We start from the raw sequence: 26,917 nt of genomic DNA, 5'->3' as shown, positions 1-26,917 counted from the left end.
GACAGGATAATGGACCTGGTGCCATAGCTGGTATATACTACAGGAGTGGCGGGTGATCACAGTTGGCTTTCCTCTCTCCGCAGCCCATTCTTTTTCTACTCGTGTGCACAGACAGAAACTTCACTGATCTCACCTCTGGCGACACTTAATATTCTTCTTCTTCTTTTTTTTTTTTTTTTGAGGATTTTATTTATTTATTTGACAGAGACAGCAAGAGAGCGAACACAAGCAGGGGGTGAGTGGGAGAGGGAGAAGCAGGCTTCTCGCTGAGCAGGGAGCCCGATGTGGGGCTCAATCCCAGGACCCTGGAATCATGACCTGAGCCAAAGGCAGCCGCTTAACAACTGAGCCACCCAGGTGTCCCTACACTTAATATTCTTAGTATTATTTTTCCCCCTCATTTACTTCTCATTTAGGGTGACTAGCAGCATTTTAAGTTAGCTTAAATCTTTTGGAATAAGGTAAATCAAAAAAATAAGCACCTCATACCAGAGTAATAGTTTGGCTTTTTTTTAATTCTAAAATACTTTATAATTAATATTGATAAGAAGACTGATATACAACGCAATTATTTACTTTACAAGGAGATTCTGTACATCAGGGAAACATCTTGAAGTACAATACATCATTTATTTCTTCTTTACATTATGATTGTGAATTGTTACTTACACAAAAAGGGAACACAAAATCCATTATATATATATATATATATATATATGTATATGTATATGTATATATATAAAAACACCTGAAAAGACTTGATCCCCAAAGCGTCTAGTTTCAAAAGGACATGATGAGATGAAAGACGAACTAGAGTGCTTGGCGGCACAGAGAGCAGACAAGTAGCTCAGGTAATCAAATCCTGTTTCAAACTTGGCACATGAAGGCAAAGCCAGGCAGCGGAAGAAGGGTTTGAAAATGTCACTTCAAGTCACAGAGAATGCTGGCATCAGCCAAACAGTCTCCAAACCGACCCAACAGAGCAAGTCATATGTGTGGCCACCTTACATACAGACCTCTGACAACTGTGTAGAACTGTCACTTTTCCTGCAGTCACACCGAATGTAATGAGCTTCAAGGAGCTGTGGCCCCACCAGTTTCATAGCTGCAAAGCATGTGACAGTAACTGAGAAATCCGAAGACTTCTCTATTCCCCATACAGAGAGAAAACACTCCCTTTCATGATCACCTCACCTCCTTCGTTTTGACCTGATATTCTGATTTTTTCAGCAAATATCACAGGGGCATAAAAGCAGAAAACAAGGAATGTCTACTTAACAGCTGCGACAGAACAGGGACCGCAGAAGAAATCTATGAAACAGCCACTGTTTTATGAACATTAAAATAAGGGGAAAAAAGCCACATTCATCAGTTAAAAAAGGAACTATTTTTTTTCCCCCACTTAGTATGGACAGGTATTAGAAGGAAAGGATGAGGCTGTATGGTTTTCAAAATAAAAACTCAAAGAAAGCAAATGAATTTTGTTTTAGAAAATCATATTAGTACGTATTACAAATACAAGGGATGGGGACTGAGTCCAGGCCGGGGCACTGAGGATACTGGCGACAGCTTGGCAGAGGACGGGTACCTGAGGGGGAAGCTGCCAGAGCGGGTAAAGTCAGCAGGAGGGAAGGGGGAGCGCGCAGCAGGAGGGCCAGCAGCACTGAGGAGAAGGGAGGAGTGGGTCATGATGGCGCCCCTCCACTTCCTCCTCCAGAGACACCTTCTGGTCCAGCACCCATGTCCCTAGATCTTACTGTGACCTTAGGGGGCGGGAGGGGAGGTCCAAGGAGGACAGCTGCTCCCACGGAGTTGCCACAATTCTGTTTTACAGAGGAGACTACCCCTATTGTTCAGAATGATTTAGAATCTCATTTGGTATGACAAAAGTACAACAGCTTATAACATTTAAGCCATGAGTTTGTTTTCTGCCAAGTTGGCATGAACAATAAAGGCCTTTTTTGGTGTTGGTTTTGTCTGTAGAAAACATATATGCTTTCTCATTTTCCTAACTTGGAATCTAGTTGCAGCTCAGATTGCTTCATAGGTAGGAAAAACACAAGTTTCTAGCACGTCTTCAAGATTTTTTTTTTTTCTCTTAAACTTTAAAAATAAAAATCAGGATGACTTGTGCTGAAAAGGAAGAACATGTCAGATCCTGAGCTTCTCTGAGGCCTGATCGCTGGAAGAGGCCTGTATTGCTGTGTTACGAGAGGTATAGTACGGTGTTTTCAACGGACGTGCCAGTGTGGTGTGGAGGCATGCCCTGGAGGTGGGGGCCCTTTTGCCAGAAGGCTGGCGGCCTCCAGAAGGTTCTTCCCACCACCAGCTGGATCTGACAGCTGGAATTTGGTGCCTGCACAAGGTGCACTCCCAACCAGGACGGAGCAGGTAAGGCGAACGGTGCAAACTGTGCCCCCGCAGAGGCAGTCATCTTGGGGTGAGGGTGCGGGTGGCCCGGAGCGTGGGTGGCTGGTGAGGAGGACCCCATAAGTATGCTGCAGTATCCCAGGGTTCAACGGCACTGGAAAAATGCTCAGTTTTGGCCAGAGCGGCACATGACCACCCATTCCAGTGAAAAGCTACGTTCACAGAAGTGCTGTTCGCCCGGAGCCACATCCCAGAGGACTCAACCCTGGCTGTGCGGGGAAGTGCAGAAATTCCTTCCACATGACTCTGAAGACTGAAGCAGCCAAGCAGCCCTGCGTTGGGAGGTTTAGTTGTTTTCTCAGACTTCAACGTCACGGACGATGGTAGCTAAAACAAGACGAGCAGAAAGAGCCGAGTTATCAGATACTGTAGACTCCTTTACTGCAATTACACTCTCGTTTATCAAAATTGCCTCTTTGCTACTCTAATTCTACCTGACTTTTCTTCTTTTCTTAAGTCATCTCCACGGCCAGTGTGGGGCTTGAACTCATAACCTTGAGATCAGATGTTCTACTGACTGAGCCCAGCCAGGCGTCCTGTTTAACTTCTTCTTTAATTGCCTTTCCTCAGAATGCTTTCCTGGTTCTTTTTCCTGTCCATCCTTTACATACAAATAATTTTCCCCTTTAAAAACCACTATCTTGGGCGCCTGGATGGCTCAGTGGGTTAAGCCTCTGCCTTCTGCTCAGGTCATGATCTCAGGGTCCTGGGATCGAGTCCCGCATCGGGCTCTCTGCTCGGCAGGGAGCCTGCTTCCTCTTCTCTCTCTCTCTCCCTGCCTGCCTCTCTCCTTACTTGTGCTCTCTCTCTGTGAAATAAATAAATAAATTCCTTTTTTTTTTTTTTTAAAGATTTTTTTATTTATTTATCAGAGAGAGAGGGCGAGAGAGCAAGCACAGGCAGACAGAATGGCAGGCAGAGGCAGAGGGAGAAGCAGGCTCCTTGCCGAGGTCATGATCCCAGGGTCCTGGGATCGAGCCCCATATCGGGCTCCCTACTTAGCAGGGAGCCTGCTTCCCCCCTCTCTCTCTGCCTGCCTCTCTGCCTACTTGCGATCTCTGTCTGTCAAATAAATAAATAAATAAAATCTTAAAAAAAAATAAAATAAAAGCTGTGGCTCAGTGGGTTAAAGCCTCTGCCTTCGGCTCAGGTCATGATCTCAGGGTCCTGGGATTGAGCCCCGCACCAGGCTCTCAGCTCGGCAGGGAGCCTGCTTCCCCCCTACTTCCTCTACCAAGGAGCCTGATGCGGGACTCGATCCCAGGATGCTGGGATCATGACCTGAGCCGAAGGCAGCTGCTTAACCAACTGAGCCACCCAAACGTCCCTAAATAAATAAATTCTTTAAAAAAATAAACACTGGGGCGCCTGGGTGGCTCAGTGGTTTGGGCTGCTGCCTTTGGCTCGGGTCATGATCTCAGGGTCCTGGGATCGAGGCCCGCATCGGGCTTTCTGCTCAGCAGGGAGCCTGCTTCCCTCTCTCTCTCTCTCTGCCTGCCTCTCTGCCTACTTGTGATCTCCGTCTTTCAAATAAATAAATAAAATCTTTAAAAAACAAACAAACAAACAAACAAACACTATCTTTTCTCATAATTTTATATCTTAAGGCTTTGCTTTCTCCCTGGACTTGCAGCCCGAACACCCAACCTTCCTCTATGAATCTCCGCCTCAATGTGTCACAGGGTCATGGGGCTCAACATACAGTGTGTTTTCCAATTTGCTTACTGTGCGTCTTCCCCTTTTAAAATAAAAGCTATGGGGCACCTGGGTGGCTCAGGGGGTTAAGCCTCTGCCTTCGGCTCAGGTCATGATCCTAGGGTCCTGGGATCGAGCCCCATATCGGGCTCCCTACTTAGCAGGGAGCCTGCTTCCCCCCTCTCTCTCTGCCTGCCTCTCTGCCTACTTGCGATCTCTGTCTGTCAAATAAATAAATAAATAAAATCTTAAAAAAAAAAAAATAAAAGCTGTGGCTCAGTGGGTTAAAGCCTCTGCCTTCGGCTCAGGTCATAATCTCAGGGTCCTGGGATTGAGCCCCGCACCAGGCTCTCAGCTCGGCAGGGAGCCTGCTTCCCCCCTACCTCTCTACCCGCCTCTCACCTACTTGTGATCTCTGTCTGTCAAATAAAGAAAAAAAAAAAAAGCTTATCGAGGATGGGAATTTTATCCTGTTCCAGGCTATCTTCCAAGCACCCAGAACTGTTATCTACCAGGCAATAAGTACTCAGTAAGTATTTGCTAAATAAATGTCCCAAAGTGTTCACCTCAACTCATTGACTTCATAAACCTCAAAAATCACAAGTTGAAATCTTGACTACTTCCTTTAATTCATCCTTGGAATCAAGAGATAGCCCGATCTTGAGTCTATGTTTGAAATACGTTTTGTTTTTATTTTATTTTTAAAGATTTTATTTATTTAATTGACAGACAGAGATCACAAGTAGGAAGAAAGAAAGAGAGAAGGGGAAGCAGGCTCCCCTCTGAGCAGAGAGCCTGATGCAGGGCTCAATCCCAGGACCCTGAGATCATGACCTGAGCCGAAGGCAGAGGCTTTTTTTTTTTTTTTTTTAAAGATTTTATTTATTTATTTGACAGAGAGAGATCACAAGTAGGCAGAGAGGCAGGCAGAGAGAGAGAGAGGAGGAAGCAGGCTCCCCGCTGAGTAGAGAGCCCGATGCGGGACTCGATCCCAGGACCCTGAGATCATGACCTGAGCCGAAGGCAGCGGCTTAACCCACTGAGCCACCCAGGCGCCCCGAAGGCAGAGGCTTTAACCCACTGAGCCACCTAGGCGCCCCAAAATATGTTTCTTTTTTTCTTTTTTTAAAGATTTTATTCATTTATTTGACAGAGAGAGAGAGATCACAAGAAGTCAGAGAGGCGGGCAGAGGGGGAGGGGGAAGCAGACTCCCTGTTGAGCAGAGAGCCTGATGTGGGGCTCCATCCGAGGACCCTGAGATCATGACCTGAGCCGAAGGCAGAGGCTTAACCCACTGAGCCACCCAGGCACCCCCAAAATACGTTTCTTTAAAAGATTTTATGTATTTACCTGAGAGAGAGCACATACGAGCAGGGGGAGAAGCAGAGGAAGAGGGAGAAGCGGACCGCCTGCTGAGAGCCCAGGACCCTGAGAGCACAACCTGAGCCGAGCCAGACACTTAACCAGCTGAGCTACCCAGACTTGAAATGTTGTTCAAACCTCTCTCGCGCGTTGTCACGATCACGTCCCTGGTTTGAGCTACCAGTGTGCTCACTGTGACTATTTTAGTGACTTCCTAACTGGTTTCCTTGCGGCTAGCTTCTCCAGCCTTCCACGGCACCTGCCAGAGCTCCAGCAGAATCCTAGCCTAATCCTAGGCTCCACCTGCATCCTAGCCTGACAGGCAAAGCTCTTCAGCATCTGACCATAACCCATCGCTCGGATCTTCTCCTCCCCACGCTGCTCCCATAGGTCCCTGCTCCAGCTACATGTTCTGTCACCGGGAGACAAGGCACACTTCCTCATCTCCTCCAGCCTTGTTGATGCTGGTCCTTCTGCTTACAGTGCTGTTTGGTAATGCTGGTTCTTTCCTTCCTTCCTTCTTGTCCAAATAAATTCCTTCACATGCTTTAAGACTCAGTCTAAGTATACCTTCTCTATGACCCCTTTCCTTGAATGCTGCTCACTATAGTACTTTATTACTATTAGAATAACAATGAGAACGGCTAATACTGACACAGCTAGGAAATGATCGAGCTGGGACACGAAACCTGGCAGATTCAAGATTCGGAACAACTGAGGCCTTTATCATCCTGATTGCACCATACTGAGTAGCTTCCAGATTAGAGTACAGTCTCCTTGCTGACAAGTATGGCTTGATATTTGAGTTCATGTTACAATGCCCTGAGTAGTGTTATTGCTGTTCAAAAAATCTGCCTTCTATACTCCTATCAAAGTTCAATCGCTTCTCGGCCTTTTGGCTAAGATCAAGTATACTCCTATCAAAGTTCAGTACAAAAAAATTCTGTAGTTATGGGGCACCCAGGTGGCTCAGTGGGTTAAGCCTCTGCCTTCAGCTCGGGTCATGATCCCAGGGTCCTGCTCAGGGGGGAGCCTGCTTCCCCCTCTCTCTCTGCCTGCCTGTCTGTCTGCTGGTGATCTCTCTCTGTCAAATAAATGAATAAAATCTTTAAAAAAAAATTCTGTAGTTAAAAAAAACCAGGTCACCTGAGTGGCTCAGTCAGTTGAGCTTCCACCTCTTGGTTTCAGCTCAGGTCATGGTCTGAGGGTCATGGGATTGAGGCCCGTATCCGGTTCTGTGCTTGGTGTAGAGTCTGCTTGAGATTCTATCTCTTCCCCCTCTGCCCCTTCCCTTGCTCATGCATGTTCTCCAAAATGAATAAATAAATCTTTAAAAAAATAAATAAATAAAAGCAACATTTGCCTGTATTGTGATGGAAAAATGTTTAACAACATTTTATCTTCCAACTTAGCTTATTTGCTTTTTATAGCAAACTGTAATCATCATTGTATCATTGTATCTTTCCTCATTTAGCCTCTCTCTTTTTTTTAAAGTTTATTTTTAGTAATTTCTACACCCAATGTGGGGCTTGAACTCACGATCCCAAGATCAAGAGGTGCATGTTCTTCCAACTGAGCCTGCCAGGTGCCTCTGGCTTTTTATAAATGTTCTGAGAATCACCTACATACTTTCACAGATTCTGTTTGTAGCCAACTAATGCTTTAGGTTTTGGGTGGGTCCTTAATTACAACCGTAGTTCTGCATCAAAGTACTTCTTGGTTTGTTTCATGAAGACAGCTAACTAAAACGAAATTTATACACTGACTTGGTAAGATCAGCAGTGACAGAAATAACTGAAATCAAAGAGACTGAGGTCTCGTCTAACCCAACAACAATTTCCTCACACATACCCTGGGACAGTGAGGTGCAGGAGGAGAGCATCCAGGGGCTTCCAGTCAGTCATTCTTTTCTCCAGTCCTGGTTCTGGAACTTAATGAACCCTTCTGGGCCTGTTTCATATCTTTCTTTTTTTTTGTTTTAGGTAAGCTCTATACCCAGTGTGGGGCTTAAACTCACAAACCCCCACATCAAGAGTCTCATGCTCCACCAACTGAGCCAGCGAGGTGCCCTGGCCTGTTTCTTCATCAACAAAATGGGGATATTAACAAAACCTCCAGGTCTATTGCAAGGATGAAATGATACACGTAAAATACTACACTCAGTCAGGCATTTCCTACAGCCTCTTGGTTTGGTCCTCGTCCCTTTCTCTTATGCAGTCTTGCAGTCAGCATGCTGTGTCCTTCTTTTAATGATGTCCCTAGAGTCCTTCCCATTGGAAACCCCCTTATGTTGGTGTTGTGGGGGAGCTCTACTTAGCTCACAGTATTTGCATCTTCTGGGTCTTACCGTGTAAAATGTTTGCTCTCTTCATGAACCTCCATTTCTGAGCTTTTAAATTCATTTAATTCTTTTCGTATGGCAGCCTGCGGAGTAGAAACAAAGATGTTTCAGCATCTTTCGTCTGCCCCAGTACAGCCGTGACATCTGCCATCTATTCTCTATCGTGCTTAACTTCGTGAGCCACGGCAGCCTGCAGTGGGCAAGCCAGAGCGAGGAGAGAAGCCAGGTCCGCACGCCGAGCCTGATACACATCGCCCTCCCTGACACCATTCAGCTCCCAATAAACTGAGCATCTCCACTCAGATCAAAACACTCACAGAGCTTAAAAGAGATACTGTAGCTTTATAGTTTCCACAGCACATAAAAATGTCTTTCCTGTGATAAAAGTGAAATCCATAATTACTAAAATAAACCACACAAACTCCCTCCAACCAAACCTAATCACGTTAAAATGTGTCTTAATTTCCTTCCAGATCTCTGGATTCTGTGACAGAGCAAAGACTTTCTTTTCTTTCGGATGTGGTGGCAGTAGAGTCATTAGTATAAAGTTTTGGTTCCTACGTCTGTACCTTGATTAGAAATTTAACATTATAGCAGAAGTAAAGGGTTTTTCCCTTCTAGTTAGTGTCTTACATTCTTCAGAGAGTGAGAAAGACAAACGAACAGCCACCTACCTTGTCAGCAGGGGTCAGTTTGGTCCAGGGTTTGTCGGCTCGCCGGTCATAATCCTGAGCATCTGTCACCTCCACGTATTCATTAAACCTCAGGATCTTCCTGGCAAGTAGTTCAGCCACAGTCGGCCTTTGACTGAGCTGAAAGAAATGGAGCCTCTTAATTCACTATGCCAGGAATCGGGCGTCAAACAGGCATTCCAACCGCCTCTGATCCAGAGCTCCAGCCTTGGTGGCACAAAGAATTACCTGGGGGCCTTTAGACACCAGATTCCTAGGTCCACTCCCAGAGATTCTGGGTATTGGGAGATTTTGTTTTGTTTTGTTTTTTTTTTTTTTTTTTTTTTAATATTAAATTTTTTTTTTATTTTTTATTTTCAGCATAACAGTATTCATTATTTTTCACCACACCCAGTGCTCCATGCAATTCGTGCCCTTTATAATACCCACCACCTAGTACCCCAACCTCCCACCCCCCACCTTTGTTTTGTTTTTAAGCTTCCTGAATGCCCAGCTAAACTGAGAACCACAGCTATAAACCAGTATAACCAGTATAACCGGTGCCTCTCAAACTTTAATATGCATACAGATTGTTTGGGGACCTGGTTAAAATGCAGATTCTGATTTGGCAGGGCTGAGGTGGGACCTGAGATTCTGCATCTCTTGCAAGCTGCCAGGTGATGCCAATGCTGCTGGTCCGTGGACCACGTATTGGGTAGTGAAAGGATTAGGGCTATAAATTCATATATAATACATTTGAAAGTGAGGACATTTATTTTTTATTTTTATTTCTTTAAAGATTTTATTGGAGAGAGAGAGTGAGCAAGAGAGCACAAACAAGGGGGAGTGGGGGAAGCTGCCTCCCCACTGAGCAGGGAGTCCAACCTAGGGCTCAACCTTAGGACCCTGAGATCATGTCCCAAGGTGAAGGCAGATGCTTAACTGACTGAGCCACCCAGGTGCCCTGAAAGTAAGTACATTTAAGATGAAAGCAGTAGGGGTGCCTGGGTGGCTCAGTGGGTTAAAGCCTCTGCCTTCGGCTCAGGTCATGATCCCAGGGTCCTGGGATCAAACCCCACATCCGGCTCTCTGCTCAGTGGGGAGCCTGCTTCCTCCTCTCTCTCTTACTGCCTACCTCTCTGCCTACTTGTGATCTCTGTCTGTCAAATAAATAAATAAAATCTTAAAAAAAGAGAGAAAGCAATATCTAGTGGGTAACATAAAGGGTAAATTTCCTTTTAATATGAATAATGCCCAGATTCAGTAATGAATTATGATTTAAGGTTGCACAATCAGGTCACCTGAAGGCATCAAGTCCAGCTGTGCCATCTAGCTACCCTCAGAACAACGATGCTTCTGTTCCTGGGGAAGGGAAAAAGTGGGAGAAAAAAAGGAAGAAAATGTCTAGATCCTTTGTTTTTCTGGGCATTAAAAAAAATTTTGTTTATTTACTTTTTTAAAAGATTTTATTTATTTGAGGAGAGAGTGAGCAAGAGAGAGCACAAGCAGGGTAAAGGGCAGAGGGAGAAGAAGACTCCCTGCTGAGCAGGAAACCTGATGCGGGCTCCATCCCAGGATCCTGGAATCAGGACCTGAGCCGAAGGCGGCTGCTTAACCAACTGAGCTGCCCAGGTGCCCCTTTCCTGGGCATTCTTGTAAGTTTTAAGAAATATCTAGAGAATTCAGGCCAAACTGGAATCGATCAGAGGCAATTATAAACTAGGATGGTGGGAAGGAAAGGAAAAAGGGATTAATCCCTAAGCTTAAAAGCTAACATAGGTCTGGTACAGGAAAGTTTCTACCCTGTTTGATCTGGGACCAAGAACAAAATCCCAGTTGGTGTTTTCATACTTTTCAGGTATCACTAAGGGTCAGTTCAATTCCTTCTGAGTAGAAAACCACCAGTTTTCCAGGCAAAACTGAATGCTACACACTCCCCCTGGTACCGTCTCTAAACTTCAACAGGTTTTAGAGTCCACATAAAATCCCAGGTTTACCAAATAAAAGGTCAGAATTTTTGCAAACATTAATGGGGCCCCTTCTTGTGCTAGGTGTTCTTTAAATAGTAAAAATGAAAAAAAAGGGGCGCCTGGGTGGCTCAGTGGGTTAAAGCCTCTGCCTTCGGCTCGGGTCGTGATCCCAGGGTCCTGGGATCGAGCCCCACATCGGGCTCTCTGCCCAGCGGGGAGCCTGCTTCCTCCTCTCTCTGACTGCATCTCTGTCTACTTGTAATCTCTGTCTGTCAAATAAATAAATAAAATCTTTAAAAAAAAAAAAAATTAAAAAAAAAATGAAAAAAAAAAAAAAAAAACCCAAAAAACCAAAAAAACAAGCTCTTAAGAATGCAGTGTTATTTTTGGTATCTGCATCATGGATTCTATTTTCACAGTAATCTATGGCAATTCAAGTCAAATTCATTTATTTTTATTATTTTTTTTAGGTTTTACTTATTCATTTGAGAGAGAGGGGGAACCAATGAAGGGGAGGGGAAGTGGGAGAAGGAGAAGCAGGCTCCCCACTGAGCAGGGAGCCTGACGTGGGGCTTGATCCCAGAACCCTGGGATCATGATCTGAGCCGAAGGCAAACGCTTAACCGACTGAGCCACCCAGGTGCTCCCAATTCATTTCTTTCTAACCAAACAGGTCATCCAAATACAAGGTATGTGATCAGTAGACAGCCTGAAACCGAACACTTGGGCTACATACCTTTCTAGTGAGCCGACGTTTAATTTCTCGTTTTTCGGCCTGCCGATCAGCTTCATTTTTAGCTACAGTCAACAGCCCAAAACAAAGAATATTACTTCAAAACAGCAATTTGCCTATCAAAGTTTTCAGTAATTACAGGGCAGTTATTTCTTATAGACTCCAAGTCAGATACTAACTTTGGGGATGGCTAATCAAGACAATTTTCTCAACTGTAGAGTCAAATACTTAAAAGCAAATGTTAGCAGCACTATGGTACCAAAGCCAGCCAGTTGCCTGTGTTTTTAGCACCTGTGAGCTAAGAATGGTCTTTACGTTCTTCAATGATCATACAGGGAATGGCTTGGTATGTGCCTAGATTTCGTGTGACAGGTCTATAAAGGTTCCCAAGTTTAAAATTCACTTAGTGCCTAAACTGTATGTATCCACACAGTGATGAGAGAACAGGGGATGTGCTGGTCAGACCGAGCATGCCTCCAAGTGATGCTATGAAGCCTAATCCTCTCAGCGTGGAGGCTTTAAGGGCAAATTTCACCTGAGAGTCTGGAAAACGGAATCAAATGTGTATTAGATCAGAATGCTATTTTAGGAAGTTAGTTATGAACACAGAAAGAAAATGAAATACAGGGTCTTGTTTTGTGACTTCAGATGTATGAAATCTTCAGAGATGAAAAAAGCAACTGGGCCTTGCTTTGGGCCCCAGGCCTCAAAGTGCACGAGGAAAAGGAAGGTCCCCTCCAAATGCAAAGCCACTACCTTCCCCGAAGGCAGAGAAAAGTTGGGCAGCATATACCATGTGCTGTGAAATCCTCCTATATGGCCAAGGCAGTCTCAGGATACATCAGAACAGAATTTTCTGGCACTTCCCAGTACACTAAGCAATAACATGGTATCTTATAAAAGAAGCTTGGGGGAATTCTGTTCCTTCAGGGGAAAAGATACGAGTGGTCCTTGCTGGGCTGGAACACCTTCTCCTTGACCCTTGTAGAAAATGCTTCTCTTCTCTAGCATGTATATTAAAGTCAGAAATAGAAAGTCTGATAAATTCTACCCAATTTTCTTCCCAGAGCTAGACTCACGTTGTAGTATGTTTCGCTGTTCCAGTTCTTCCGGTGTCGGTCTTTGACTCAGCCGTCTAAAAAGGAGATAAATAAGGATACTGTCCATTAAATGTCCCAAGCCTGCTTATGAAGATTTGTTTGGTCTCAGTTTATATTAGCCTCTACAATAGCAAGAAAGCAAGAGTTTTTTTTTTTTTTTTTAAAGATTTTATTTATTTATTTGACAGAGAGAGATCACAAGTAGGCAGAGAGGCAGGCAGAGGGAGAGAGAGAGGAGGAAGCAGGCTCCCTGCTGAGCAGAGAGCCCGATGCGGGACTCGATCCCAGGACCCTGAGATCATGACCTGAGCCGAAGGCAGCGGCTTAACCCACTGAGCCACCCAGGCGCCCAAAAGCAAGAGGTTTTTAAACTGTGCTGGTATTTCATTAGTTTCTCTGATTGTTTATGAAACAATTCTCATGTTGGAAGTGTTAGTACAAATACCACAACATAAAACAGAATTGTGCATGCAAACATGAGGCCAAAATTCCAGTTCTAGCTCTGATATTAATGAGCCCTGAACACAAAAAGTCTCAGTTAGATCCCCAGTGTAGTCATCTGTAAAATGAAGGTTTGGACTGGACGGCTGCCTCCCAAACAGATTTGCCGAAAGAGCACAGAGTTTCAAGGCATACTATAGAAATTCTGATTCAGAAAACCAGGCACGAGGACTGAGATTTTCATGTATGTATTTTTTCAGTCCTTCCCATCCGACTCTCGTGTCTTCCTTTTGATTTTTAAACCAGTGAGTTAGCAACCACTGGAATTTAATCATAGAAATGATATTCTATGATTCTATAATTTTTTTTTTAAAGATTTTATTTATTTATTTGACAGAGAGAAATCACAAGTAGATGGAGAGGCAGGCAGAGAGAGAGGGAAGCAGGCTCCCTGCTGAGCAGAGAGCCCGATATGGGACTCGATCCCAGGACCCTGAGATCATGACCTGAGCCGAAGGCAGCAGCTTAGCCCACTGAGCCACCCAGGCGCCCCTGATTCTATGATTTTAATTCTGGTTCTCTCTGTAAAATACTGATGAAGTTTCTCCTCTCATCCACAGTTTTGAGAGGCTAATCACCAACAATAACGTTGTCTCTGGGATCAGTTATTCACTTGTTACGTTTGATTTCTGCTTCTCAGTGTTTGAACTGCATGCTAGCAACCCTTTAGCTGGCTGCCTAGAGAACTCCCAGCCCCAATTTCTATATAATTTACAACATTCTTTATGTATTTAAAAAAAAAAAGATTTTATTTATTTATTTATTTGTGGGAGAGAGAGAGAGAAAGAGACAGAGCGCACACAAGCAGGCAGAGGGGAAGCAGAGGCAGAGAGAAAAGCAGGCTCCCAGCAGAGCAAGGAGCCTGATTCAGGACTCGATCCCAGGACTTTGGGATCATGACCTGAGCCGAAGGCAGCGGCTTGACTGACTGAGCCACCCAGACACCCCTTTTCTTTATGTATTTCAAAGTTTTTCTTGGTCACTCTGAGTAAGACCTTCCTTTTTAAATGTTCATCCAAAAAAACAAAACAAAACAAACAAAAAAAAAACCCCAACAAACAAACCCAGAAACAATAACAAAAAACCCCCACACTCCAGTAATGTCTAAGTGACATACAATAAACCGCATGATTTGCTGTTTTTATATGTGTATATACTTGTGAAACCATCACCAAAATTACAATGAACATACCCACCAACCTTGTACTGGTGTCCTAGGGCTGCTGTAACAAATTACCACAAATTAGGTGGCTTAAAACCACAAAAATTTATTCTCTCACAGTTCTGGAGGCCAGAAGTCCAAAATCAAGGTGTGGGCAAGGTTGGTTCCTCCTGAGCCTCTGAAGGGGATCTGTACTATGCCCCTCCACTAGCTTCTGGTGGGGCTGCCAGCAGTCTTTGGCATTCTCTGGTGCACAGACGCATCACTCCAACCTCTGCTTCTATAGTCACCTAGCACTGTCCTTGCATGTGTGTTTGAATCTGTGTCCAAATTTCCATCTTCCTTTTATATTTAAAATAGCCTCTATGACCAACATGGGCTTGAACTCATGACCCTGAGATCAAGAGTCGAATTCTCCACCAACTGAGTCACCCAGGTGCCCCCTGTCCATTTGCTCCCCCCTCTTTTTTTTCTTTAAAGATTTTATTTATTTATTTGACAGAGATCACAAGAAGGCAGAGAGGCAGGTAGAGAGAGAGAAGGGGAAGCAGGCTCCCCGCCGAGCAGAGAGTCCCGTGTGGGGTTCGATCCTGGACCCTGAGATCATGACCTGAGCCGAAGGCAGAGGCTTTAACCCACTGAGCCACCCAGGCGCCCCTCCATTTGCCCTTTGATGGATATTTGTGTTTGCTGGATCCTATGGTTGATTTTTTTTAAAAATAATTTTTTAAGGATTTTATTCATTTATCTGAGACAGAGAGAGATAGAGATAGAGATAGAGAGCATGAGCAAGGGAAGAGACAGAGGGAGAGGGAGAAGCTGACTCCCTGCTGAGCCAGGAGCCTGAGGCGGGGCTCGAACCCAGGACCCTGGGATCATGACTTGAGCTGATGGCAGAGGCTAAACCCACCGAGCTACCCAGGTGCCCAATGTTTTCCTCTTAAGAATCATGCTTTTGCGATTGTATCTGAGAAATCTTTTTTTTTTTTTTTAAAGATTTTATTTATTTATTTGAAAGACGGAGATCACAAGTAGGCAGAGAGGCAGGCAGAGAGAGAGAGAGAGGGAAGCAGGCTTCCTGTGGAGCAGGGAGCCCGATGCGGGGCTCGATCCCAGGACCCTGAGATCATGACCCGAGCCAAAGGCAGCAGCCCAAACCACTGAGCCACCCAGGCGCCCCTGTATCTGAGAAATCTTGTCCAACTCATATTCTTCTAGAAGGTTTGTAGTTTTAACTCTCATATTCTATATTTATTTATTTGACAGTCAGAGATCACAAATAGGCGGAGAGAGAGAGAGAGAGAGAGAGAGAGAAGAGGAGGAAACAGGCTCCCCAGCGAGCAGAGAGCCCGATGTGGGGCTCGATCCCAGGACCCTGAGATCATGACCTGAGCTGAAGGCAGAGGCCTTAACCCAGTGAGCCACCCAGGTGCCCCTAACTCTCATCTTTAAACCTAGGATTTATTCTGAGTTAATTTTTTGCATGTGATGCGAGGCATGAACTGAAGTAATTTTTGTGCTAGCGCCAGTTGTTAAAAGGACCATGAAATTATCTTTGTACCTTTATCAAAAATGAGCTGTACATATATGGGTGAGTATATTTCTGGACTCTCTTTTCTGTTCTGTTTATCTTTATGTCAACACCATACCGATTAGGTTACTTTAGCTTTCTAATATGTCTTCAATCAGACTGTGTTAGTCCTCCAAACCCTGTTCTTTTCCTTAGCTGCTTTGGTTATTATAGTGTACTTTGTACTTCTGTAAGAATTTTAAAATCAGTTTGCCAATTTAAAAAAAGCTTTCTGGAGGGGCACGTGCACCCAAATGTTTACAGCAGCAATGTCCACAGTAGCCAAACTATGGAAAGAACCTAGATGTCCATCAAAAGATGTATGGATAAAGAAGATGTGGTGTATATATACAATGGAATACTATGCAGCCATCAAAAAGAAATGAAATCTTGCCATTTGCAAAGATGTGGATAGAACTAGAGGGTATTACACTGAGCAAAATAAGTCAATCAGAGAAAGACAATTATCATATGATCTCTCTGATATGAGGAATTTGAGAGGCCGGGTAGGGGGTTTTGGGGGTTATAGAAGAAAAAAATGAAACAAGATGGGATTGAGAGGGAGACAAACCGTAAGAGACTCTTTTTTTTTTTTTTTAAGATTTTATTTATTTATTTGACAGATCACAAGTAGGCAGAGAGGCAGGCAGAGAGAGAGGAAGGGAAGCAGGCTCCCTGCTGAGCAGAGAGCCTGACTCGGGGCTCGATCCCAGGACCCTGGGATCATGACCTGGGCTGAAGGCAGAGGCTTAACCCACTGAGCTACCCAGGTGCCCCCGTAAGAGACTCTTAATCTCACAAAACAAACTGAGGGTTGCTGGGGGGTATGTGGGTAGGGATAGGGTGGTTGGGTTATGGACATTGGGGAGGGTATGGTCTATGGTGAGTGCTGTGAATTGTGTAAGCCTGATGATTCACAGACCTGTACCCCTGGGGCAAATAATACATTATATGTTAATAAAAATAACTTTTAAAGAATGCCTTTGGGGGAGTAGTTTGGAATCGCATGCATTGGTATGTATATTTTTTAAATTTATTTTTTAAAAACTTACTAATTTGACAGACAGAGATCCCAAGTAGGCAGAGAGGCAGGCAGAGAGAGAGAGGAGGAAGCAGGCTCCTTGCTGAGCAGAGAGCCCGACTCGGGACTCGATCCCAGGACCCTGGGATCACGACCCAAGCCGAAGGCAGAGGCTTTAACCCACTGAGCCACCCAGGTGCCCCACATGTATTAACTGGTATCTTAATAACACTTGAGACTTCTGACCCATGAGTATGGTAATTCTCTTCCTTTATTTAGCTCTTCTTTACTTTCTTCAGCAGTATTTTATACTTCGCAGTGTACAGGTCTTACATAATCTTTTGTTAGATTTATCTGTAAATGTTTAAAGATTTTTAATGCTGTTGTTAATGGCTATTATAAATGTTAATCTGTTGTATTTTTAGGTTCCAGTTTCAGGTTGTTCATTGCTACTGTCTAACAAACCCTTCTAAGACTAGGGCTCATGAAACAACACTCAAAGATGAGCAAATAGCTCTGTAGTAAAAGAAAAATCTATTATCAAAGATTCTCATTCTTTTTTTTTTTTTTTAAAGATTTTATTTATTTATTTACTTGACACAGAGAGAGATAGAGAGAGAGAAAGAGCGCACAAGCAGGCAGAGTGGCAGGGAGAGGGTGAAGCAGGCTCTTCATGGAGCAGGAAGTCTGACACAGGGCTCGAGCCCAGGACCCTGGGATCATGACCTGAGCTGAAGGCAGATGCTTAACTGACTGAGTCACCCAGGCTCCCCCAGATTCTTAACTAATTCCTATTCTTGCTGCTCTCTGGCTGACACTCAGAGGGCTACAGTTCTTCATTAAGACTGCTATCCTGGGGGCGCCTGGGTGGCTCAGTGGGCTAGGCCTCTGCCTTCGGCTCGGGTAATGATCCTGGGGTGCTGGGATCGAGCCCCGCATCGGGCTCTCTGCTCGGCGGGGAGCCTGCTTCCTCCTCTCTCTCTCTGCCTGCCTCTCTGCCTACTTGTAATCTCTGTCAAATAAATAAATAAAATCTTAAAAGAAAAAAAAAAAAAAAGACTGCTATCCTGGCCAACAGTAAAACCAGGTGTCTAAGGCACAAAAGGAGAAAATATCTCAATTAATGGACATCCTAAGTTAGTTATTTTGTCAAGAATATGCCAAGAGTTCCGTTTCCTTTTCCTCACTCTACCAAAAGAAACATGTGAGTTGTTCAAACACCTGTAATACACACGGACTCCATGTATATGACATGTGTAGGAAGCTGGCCGGCATTCAGCTTCTTTATGATTTTGGTTCCAGCTGACTTGAAAAATACACTATCACTTTGAAAGCAGGCAGTTACAGAGAACATGTGAAATGGATACAACAAAAATATGGGTGTGATCTTTAATTGGGTTGGCAGCTCGCGGTTGAGCAACTGGATAAATGACAGAGGAGTCTTGCTGTCCTGGGAAGCACCTGAATTCTCTAGAAACTTAAAAAAAAAAAAAATTTTTTTTTTTTGAAAAGTAGACGCTATGCCTAACATGGGGCCTGAACTTATGACTCCCAGATCAAGAGTCACATGCTCCACTGACCAAGCTAGCCTCTTTAGAAACTTTTTAAAAGCCATATTTATGGGCCCCTGGGTGACTCAGTCAGTTAAGCATCTGCCTTCAGCTCAGGTCATGATCTTGGGGTCCTGGGATCGAGCCCTCAGTCAGGCTCTGTGCTCAGTGAGGAGTCCAGTTATCCCTCTCCATCTGCCCCTCCTTCCCACTCATGCTCTCTCTCAAATAAATAAATGAGTAAAATCTTAAAAAAATAAAATAAAATAAAGCTGTATTTGTGTCTAACTTGTGTGTAAAGCTGTGAAATATGTCTTTCTCATGGTTTAAAGCTCCAAGAGCCATTTGGTTCCTTAATTTCCAAATTCCAAATTGGATACCCAACTGTGTACAATGTGTATTTTTTTTTTTTAAAGGTTATTTATTTATTTATTTATTTGACAGAGAGAAATCACAAGTAGATGGAGAGGCAGACAGAGAGAGACAGAGGGAAGCAGGCTCCCCACTGAGCAGAGAGCCCGATGCGGGACTCGATCCCAGTACCCTGGGATCATGACCTGAGCCGAAGGCAGCGGCTTAAACCACTGAGCCACCCAGGCGCCCCGTGTATTTTTTTTTTTAAAGATTTTATTTATTTATTTATTTGACAGAAAGAGAGAGAGAGAGAGATCACAAGTAGGCAGAGAGGCAGGCAGAGAGAAGGGGAAGCAGGCTCACTGCTGAGCGGAGAGCCCGATGCGGGGCTTGATCCCAGGACCCTGAGATCATGACCTGAGCGGAAGGCAGAGGCTTAACCCACTGAGCCACCCAGGCGCCCCGTACAATGTGTATTTTTAAAAATTATGTGGTTTCTAAAATTAGGAAAGGAAAAAGATAAAAGTGAATGTTCTACCACAAAGTAAGTCTCTGACACACCTTCTGGCAAAAATCACATCAAATCAGTCTCCTCGAAGCCAAGGCTTACCGGATCAGCGTGTTCCCAATCTGGTGCCTTATTTCATTCCACTCCTCTTTGCTTTTCCGAGGCCAGGAATTCATGTTCAACTCTGGTTCACTGGGTCTGTGGTTCAACTTCATTGCCAGTGTGTCCTTCCTTTTCACTTTGTTGGCCAGAGCACCTTTGTGTAAGGGAAAGAAGAAAAAGTGCACGCTAAGGTTCAAAGTCACCCAGAACTAGGCAAGAGTCTGAACAAAGAGTATGGCACCTCCCAGCTAATACAGAGGTGGGGGGAAAGCTGAAGACGTCTGAAAATCTGATTAGTCAGATGGACTCAGCTGGGCCAAAGATACTTTCTCCTTTCTAACTCCTCTACATTTCTTCTAAGTAAGAGTTCCTAGAGGAGAGAGAATCTAAACATGGGAGAGCCCTCTGAATGACAACATAAAGGCATTACACACTAACACATTTCGTAAGATTCATATATATATATATATATTTAATAGGCTTTATGCCCAATGTGGGGCTTGAACTCATGACCCTGATATCAAGAGTCACATGCTTTATCGACTGAACCAGCCAGGAGCCCCAAGATTCACACCCCCCCTTTTTTTAAAAAAGATTTTGTTTATTTATTTGACAGAGATCACAAGTAGGCAAAGAGAGTCAGACAGAGAGAGGTGGGAAAGCAGGCTCCCTGCTGAGCAGAGAGCCCAATGCGGGGCTCCATCCCAGGACATCCCAGGACCCTGAGGTCATGACCTGAGCTGAAAGCAGAGGCTTCACCCACTGAGCCACCCAGGTGCCCCAAGATTCCTCTTCTTAAAGCTGCCTTCCTGCTTGTAGGAATCAGGATTCCATTACTTGCAGATCTGTGTATGGTTTTTCTTCTTTTCCCCATAGACACAGTTAAGTTCACAAGAGTAAAGGACAACAACATTACGTCTTTTTAACACAGCCCAAATACCAACTTCCTTCTATTCCAAATTCTTTAATACCATCAAGGTAAATAATTCTTTAATCACAAACAGATAAAAACCTGCATGACTCTGGGTGCCTGGATGGCTCAGCTGGTTGAGCTTCTCACTCTTGATTTCAGCTCAGGTCATGATCTCAGGGTTGCAGGACTGAGCCCTGCATCAGGCTCTGCACTCTCTCTCCCTTTCCCTGCATCCTCTAAAATAAATCAATCTTCAAAACAAACCAAAGCCTGCATGACTCCGCCTATATAGCTCTCTCGGACAGTGGGAAAAACAGGGACAAGGCTCTATCACCATGGCTTCCGGTATCACTTAGCCAGGTGACTCGGTAGGAGAGGGTGACTATTCCCAGTCATCTGACACCAGCAAGTAGCTCTACCGATAAAGTAATTTTCTCCTTTGCTTTTCCCTTTCTTACTGTGATGGCTCTCATCTTCATCCTCTTCGTCTCTGTACTGAATGGGACCTTCTGAATCCGAGTCACTCTCCTTCGCTTCCTCCTCCTCCTGCAGACACCGTGGTAGTTTAGGAACAAGTGAGGTAGATGCCACATCTTCAACGCATACAGATGGGTGGTTTTGTTCCTCTTCTTCTTCATCGTCTGGACTAACAAATTAACATAATTATATTTTCCTTTCAGAAACATAACGGGTAAAAAAAAAAAAAAGAAATATAACGGGTAACTGATTTGCAAGGCATGGTACTGAATAACTATGGAAAATTCCACGAGGGAAATAATTTATTTCTTCCCTTAACTTCAAGAATCTTGCTAAGAAACTTTTTTTTTAGCAGTTATTAATCTAAAAGGCTCTAGGCTCAAATCCTAGCTCTATGATTTACTCACTAGCTTACTAGCTTATAAGTTATTTAACTTTTCTGTAAATGTGAATGATACCTACCTGCTAGGCTTGTTGTGAGAATAAAACAGATAAATTCTACAACATACTAGCGTTTGGCACACAGGCCCCTAATGATCTACATGTGAGAAGCAAGTTTGTTTTGGGCTGATTAAATGAAAAGACCACACAGCATCTAACACTGTGCCTGGCTCATGGAGGATACGTAATAAAGATATTTAACCCACTTATTTCCCTTAGTTTAACAATGGAGTAGGACAAAATGATAATTGAATCCAAGGAAGCAAAGAGATATAAAGATGAAAACTAACTTTGCCCCCTTTCTACTCTGGAGGCATAAAGCTGTGACTTAGTCCATGTGCGCTCCTAAACTTTCTCCTTCCAGGATGTAAAAAAATCATGCTGGCAAGTACAAAGATTATGGCAAAGGAACTAAGCAGTATGTGGCAACAAGTCTATGACAATTCTCCAATTTGCAAATCCCTGGCAAATCTCCAACTCGCCAGAAAGTGTTAACCTTCAGTCTAATTTGTTAGAATTTTGAAAAGACAAGGTGTTTGGGACAGATGAGGGAGAGAACAAGCTGGTCAGTTCTACTTTGTGAGGCTGGACATTGAACTATCTTTCAGGGCTCCCTTCTCTTCCTCCAGACTGCTCTCTGTTCCTCTCTACTGCATTTAGGCACTGGGCACCAAGCCTTCAGATTTGTCTGATTTCCTCTTCACAAGCCTATGAGATAGGTTATTATTCCTTGTTTATGGATCTGACAACTCAAGTGCAGAAAGGTTAAGTAACAAACACTACTGCAAGCTAGGAAGAAAGAGCTGGGATTTAAACCCAGAGCTTTCCCCAAGGTTAATGCTGTTAAGCACCATGTTACATGGCCTCCCTTGTATCATATTCAAAAAATAGAGTGGTTTAATTTTCAAGTACAAAAGTTTATGGCCGCTATGGAAACAGTGTTACAGAAATCAGCAGGGCAAATAAAGTCCAAATTCTAGAACATGTCTTTATTTGCTAAGCATTCTAACTTTAATCACAATTTCTTTTTATAAAAAAATTTTCCAAGAAAGGCTACCTAGAATAAAAAAGAGGAAACAAAAGACAAACTTTAGAGGCACTCACACTTTCAGCATCTCAATAGTGATGGGAAGTGACCTGGTCCGACCCAGGGTACTGCTGTCCTCAGAAAAGTTGTCACCGTACTCAAAGAGCAAGGAGTGAGCTCTATGAGAGCCCTCCAAGGGAGGAGTCATGGGAAGCGGGCTGGTCAGGGCCTGCTGGATTCGGATATGCAGTGGGAGTGGAGGCAGCCTATAGGGTACATGGGGCTCCCCAAAGCTGTGGTCCAACATCCTCTTGGGTGCCTCCTTTTTCAGATCTTCCTGCTGGGATACCTCCTGAGGCAGGTTTAAGGAAGATGGAAACTCATTTTCTGGCACAACTTGGAAAGTCTTAGCAAGGAATGGAGGGGATCGTGGGGGTTCGGGAGGTATATGAGTTGGCAGTGGGGGCGATGGAGAGGGAGGTGGGATCATCAACAGTGGTTCAGAGCCCACAGAGCATGTGTTCCTTTCTCTCTGATCACTCAGTGCTCTTGAGGCGGCAGACTCCAAGGTGGGTACCAAGGTTGATGGAATGCCTCTCTTAGGTGGTAATGGTGGGGATGGTTTTGATAACAGTGTACCGCTGTTTATTGCTTGGGACAGTTCAGCTGGAAAAGAGAGAACAACACCTTAGTTTAAGATGGCTTCACAGTGCTTTGAAGGGCCAACCCAGAGCCTAGATTAGAACTGAGCTTACTCTCAGCTTTCAGGTGAATTATACCACTTCGTGGCTTTGTCACAACCTAGGTATCTCCCACTAAGTAAAACAAAATTTATATTTAAATATCTAGAAGGCCTAATATATATACAGACAGACTACCTTAATACTTCTTTACTCTGATATATATGACTTTTTATGACTTGGTGAGATTAAAAATGTAAGTTCTTTTGTCTAACAGAATTCCATTAAAAAATTTGACCACACTCGCCTGGTAGTCTCAGTGGCTTAAAGCCTCTGCCTTCGGCTCAGGTCATGATCCCAGGGTCCCGGGATCCAGCCCCACATCGGGCTCTCTGCTCAGCAGGGAGCCTGCTTCCTCCTCTTTCTCTCTGCCTGCCTCTCTGCCTACTTTTGATCTCTGTGTGTCAAATAAAATCTTAAAAAAAAAAAAAAATTTTGATCACACAGGTAGCAGTAAAAAAAACCTAAATACTACCAGGCATTGTTACCATAACTTGATAAATAATGACATCTAGATATCCCAGTTCTGCATTATAAAATTATCAATAATGACGTCCTAAATTTTTACAGCAAATGCAAAGGACTTTGAGGAAATCAAAGTGCTTTGCTATTCTTGACTTTGGATTCTCCTTGTAAAGGAGGTTATCTTTTCTTTTCTTTTTTTTTTTTTTACATTTTTATTGTGTTACGTTAGTTATCATACATCATTAGTTTTTTTTTTTTTTTAAGATTTTATTTATTTATTTGACAGAGAGAAATCACAAGTAGATGGAGAGGCAGGCAGAGAGATAGAGAGGGAAGCAGGCTCTCCGCTGAGCAGAGAGCCCGATGCGGGACTCCATCCCAGGACTCTGAGATCATGACCTGAGCCGAAGGGAGCGGCTTAACCCACTGAGCCACCCAGGCGCCCCATCATTAGTTTTTGATTGTTATTATTTTTAAATTAATATATAATGTATTATTTGCTGTGTACAGGGGTACAGGTCTGTGAATCATCAGGCTTACACAATTCACAGCACTCACCATAGCACATACCCACTCCAATGTCCACAACCAATCACCCTCTCCCTCCCTCTTGCCCCAGTAACCCTCAGTTTGTTTCCTGAGATTAAGAGTCTCTTATTGTTTCATTTTTTTCCCTCCCTTCCCCCCACAACCCCCTGATCTTCTTCTCAAATTCCTCCTATCAGAGAGATCATATGATAATTGTCTTTTAGAGGAGGTTATCTTTACCAATTTACAGAAGGCAAAACTGAGACCACAGAAGTCAGATGACCTGCCCAAGATCATATTACATAAAGGGGCTGGGCTAGTCCAGGTCTCATTATTAGACTCCATCCACTAGATCGCACTGTCTTTGTGATTTTTATGAGTGTCCATACTTCTTATTCTATATACCCAGGCCCTCAGGACCACTCCCCACTACTCTATGGGCTCCTTGATGACAGAGCAACCTATCAGCATATCCAGAGAAGTGGGCACAGTGCTGGGCACATGGCGGATCCCCAACACATGCTTACGAGAGGCCCCCATCCTGTTTCACGACAATATGTATCTCTATGTGATCCTCCCAACCCCAAGATGACTCAGGTTTTGATTCAGCAAAGTCCCTTTGGAGGGTTCCAAATGGACTTTAAGAAGTAGATCATCACATCACCCGTGGGCTAATCTTGCAAAATAATTAAATAGTAAGTCTCTTGATCACCAACCTCTAACCTTCTACTCAAATCCCAAATTTTGGTCACACCACTTGTTTTCAAATGGCTCCCACTGTCTTACCTAGAGAGCAACACCTCAAGGTCCCCTGAAATAAAAATTTACTTGCCCTAAGTCCCATTCCACTGGTAGCATTCAAAGTAAAAAACTAGCTAATGTGATGATGTTCTAATGTCACTAATCAGAAGTAAATTTTTAAAATTTATTTTTATTTTCAGCATAACAATATTCATTATTTTTGCACCACACCCAGTGCTCCATGCAATCCGTGCCCTCTCTAATACCCACCACCTGGTTCCCCCAACCTCTCCCCGCCCCCCCCCGCCCCTTCAAAACCCTCAGATTGTTTTTCAGAGTCCATAGTCTCTCATGGTTCACCTCCCCTTCCAATTTCCCCCAACTCCCTTCTCCTCTCTAACTCCCATGTCCTCCATGTTATTTGTTATGCTCCATAAGTAAGTGAAACCATATGATAATTGACTAGCTCTCTGTTTGACTTATTTCACTCAGCATAATCTCTTCCAGTTCCATCCATGTTGCTATAAAAGTTGGGTATTCATTCTTCATAAGTAAATTTTTTTTCAGTTTTACCTACATCTACATTTTATTAGGTATAGTTACTTATTCATAGGCCAAATTATGAAAATAATTTAAATATGTAAGATAATAATAATTTATTAACTGTGAATAAATTAACTTTATATTACTTTAATCATTTAGTTTTTTATATATTATAAATGCCCAAATTCACTTAAAAAAATATAATTCCAGTATAATTAACACAAAGTATTATATATCTTAGGTAAATTTTTAAAAGACTTTCTAGAAAAACATTGCATACACATATAAAAAAAGATTAAAAAATATTAATTTTAGCCTCAATGAGATTTTTTGGGTAGAATGGACTTTTGCTGCTTCTCTAGCCATTAGATACTCCATTTACAACAAATCCTATACCCGACAAGACCAAATTTGAGTATTATATTGTTTGAACTGATAAGTTATATTATCTTTGATAATTTAAGGAAAACATATACTTCAAGATATTAACGAAATGAACTCTGTTACCATCTTCCCTCACAATGGCACTTGGCTGAGTTCTGTGGGCAAGACGCTGGAATGTTCATTGGAAGGGTTACAAATTCCCGTCACTTGTTCAGCCATTTATGGTGGTCCTTCCTTTGTCCTAATACTCCTAATTAGTCCTTAGTCCTAACACTGTTATGCCCATTATCAGACACTGCATTGTCTACAGCAGTGGTTTCTAAATGTTCGGGTCTCATGAACAAGTACAATTAAAATGAAATTCTCAACCAACCTCAGGCTGTCAATTTTTAGTATTTCCAAGCAAGTCTTGACATCAAGTAAACCATTTGTGAAGATAATCCTTTCATGAAATAAATGGATTTTTATCAACAAAGAATTAGCAAAGTCATAATTTCAGAATAAAGAATAGTCCTTAAAATCAAATCTAGTTAACCTTAATAAAAACTCTGTGAACGGTCCTATTTTTCTCCTTCTGCTGAGGACCACTCAAGACTGATGTTGTTGGGTGATGGACATTGGGGAGGGTATGTGCTATGGTGAGGGCTGTGAACTGTGTAACACTGACAATTCACAGACCTGTACCCCAAATAATGCATTATATGCTAATAATAAAAAAAAAGACTGATGTTGATCCCTTAGTCACAAGGCCTATTGCTCTGGGCTATTCACCTTAGGCCAAGAGTGGCCTCTGTGGTTCAGCCCAGAGAACACAGGACACATGTTAAAATTTTTTATATTGCCTTGTCCTGAAAAGGGTTGACTGTTACTGGCTTAGAACAATGGTTCTCAATGTGTGGTCCCCACGTATGCAGCATCAGTATTATCTGGGAAATTTTTAGAAATGCAAATTCTCAGCCCCCCCCCCCTTAACCCCCACTTAACTGATTCAGAAACTGTCAGGGCAGGGCCCAGCAATCTGTGTTTCAACAAGCCCTCCAGGTGATCGTGATGAGAACCTGTCTAGACATCAGTTTGAGAATACAGGGGTACAGGACAGAGGTCTGGGCTCAAGAGCTGAAAAGCCTAGGTTTGGTTTCTCTCTCTCATTAACTGCAACCTTGAGTGAGTCACAACTTCTTCATGTTATAATTGCCCTAACTATATAATAGATAAAATCGCTTTCCTACTTCACAAGGAAGGTTCTGAAATCAAGTATATGAAAGCTGCTTGAGTTCCTCAGAGATAAGTCAACACAGCACTGTCCATCCGGGATGGTGGTAATAGTAATAACCTCCATCCTTTTTTTTTTTTTTTTTTTTAAGATTTTATTTATTTATTTGAAAGACGGAGATCACAAGTAGGCAGAGAGGCAGGCAGAGAGAGAGAGAGAGGGAAGCAGGCTTCCTGCGGAGCAGGGAGCCCAATGCGGGGCTCGATCCCAGGACCCTGAGATCATGACCCGAGCCAAAGGCAGCAGCCCAAACCACTGAGCCACCCAGGCGCCCCACCTCCATCCTTTTTTAAATCAAACTACTGCAGGGGCAC

The 26,917-nt window shown here is 43.4% G+C and overlaps 2 protein-coding genes across 9 annotated transcripts in view; one reads left to right on the top strand and one right to left on the bottom strand.

Annotated features, from left to right (window-relative positions):
* Positions 1-26,917, top strand: part of WASF2 (WASP family member 2) — a 937,387-nt gene that overhangs the window by 117,939 nt on the left and 792,531 nt on the right. The window lies entirely within an intron of this gene.
* PHACTR4 (phosphatase and actin regulator 4) overlaps positions 495-26,917 on the bottom strand; it is a 110,645-nt gene continuing 84,222 nt past the window's right edge. For all 6 annotated transcript variants that reach the window (XM_082684807.1, XM_082684804.1, XM_082684808.1 and 3 more), the window contains 8 exons: positions 22,007-22,595; positions 20,443-20,630; positions 19,072-19,225; positions 12,283-12,338; positions 11,207-11,268; positions 8,504-8,641; positions 7,836-7,912; positions 495-2,757 (listed from right to left, as the gene is read on the bottom strand). In XM_082684807.1, the coding sequence (XP_082540933.1) occupies positions 2,742-2,757; positions 7,836-7,912; positions 8,504-8,641; positions 11,207-11,268; positions 12,283-12,338; positions 19,072-19,225; positions 20,443-20,630; positions 22,007-22,595 (1,280 nt within the window). In that variant the 3' untranslated portion in view covers positions 495-2,741. The remainder of the gene's footprint in view (positions 2,758-7,835; positions 7,913-8,503; positions 8,642-11,206; positions 11,269-12,282; positions 12,339-19,071; positions 19,226-20,442; positions 20,631-22,006; positions 22,596-26,917) is intronic.

Source organism: Mustela nivalis (genome assembly GCF_964662115.1).
Source record: "Mustela nivalis genome assembly, chromosome: 10".
Classification (NCBI taxonomy): Eukaryota; Metazoa; Chordata; class Mammalia; order Carnivora; family Mustelidae; genus Mustela; species Mustela nivalis.
Note: the sequence above shows the minus strand (reverse complement) of the source record. Positions and strands in the feature narration are given on the sequence as shown.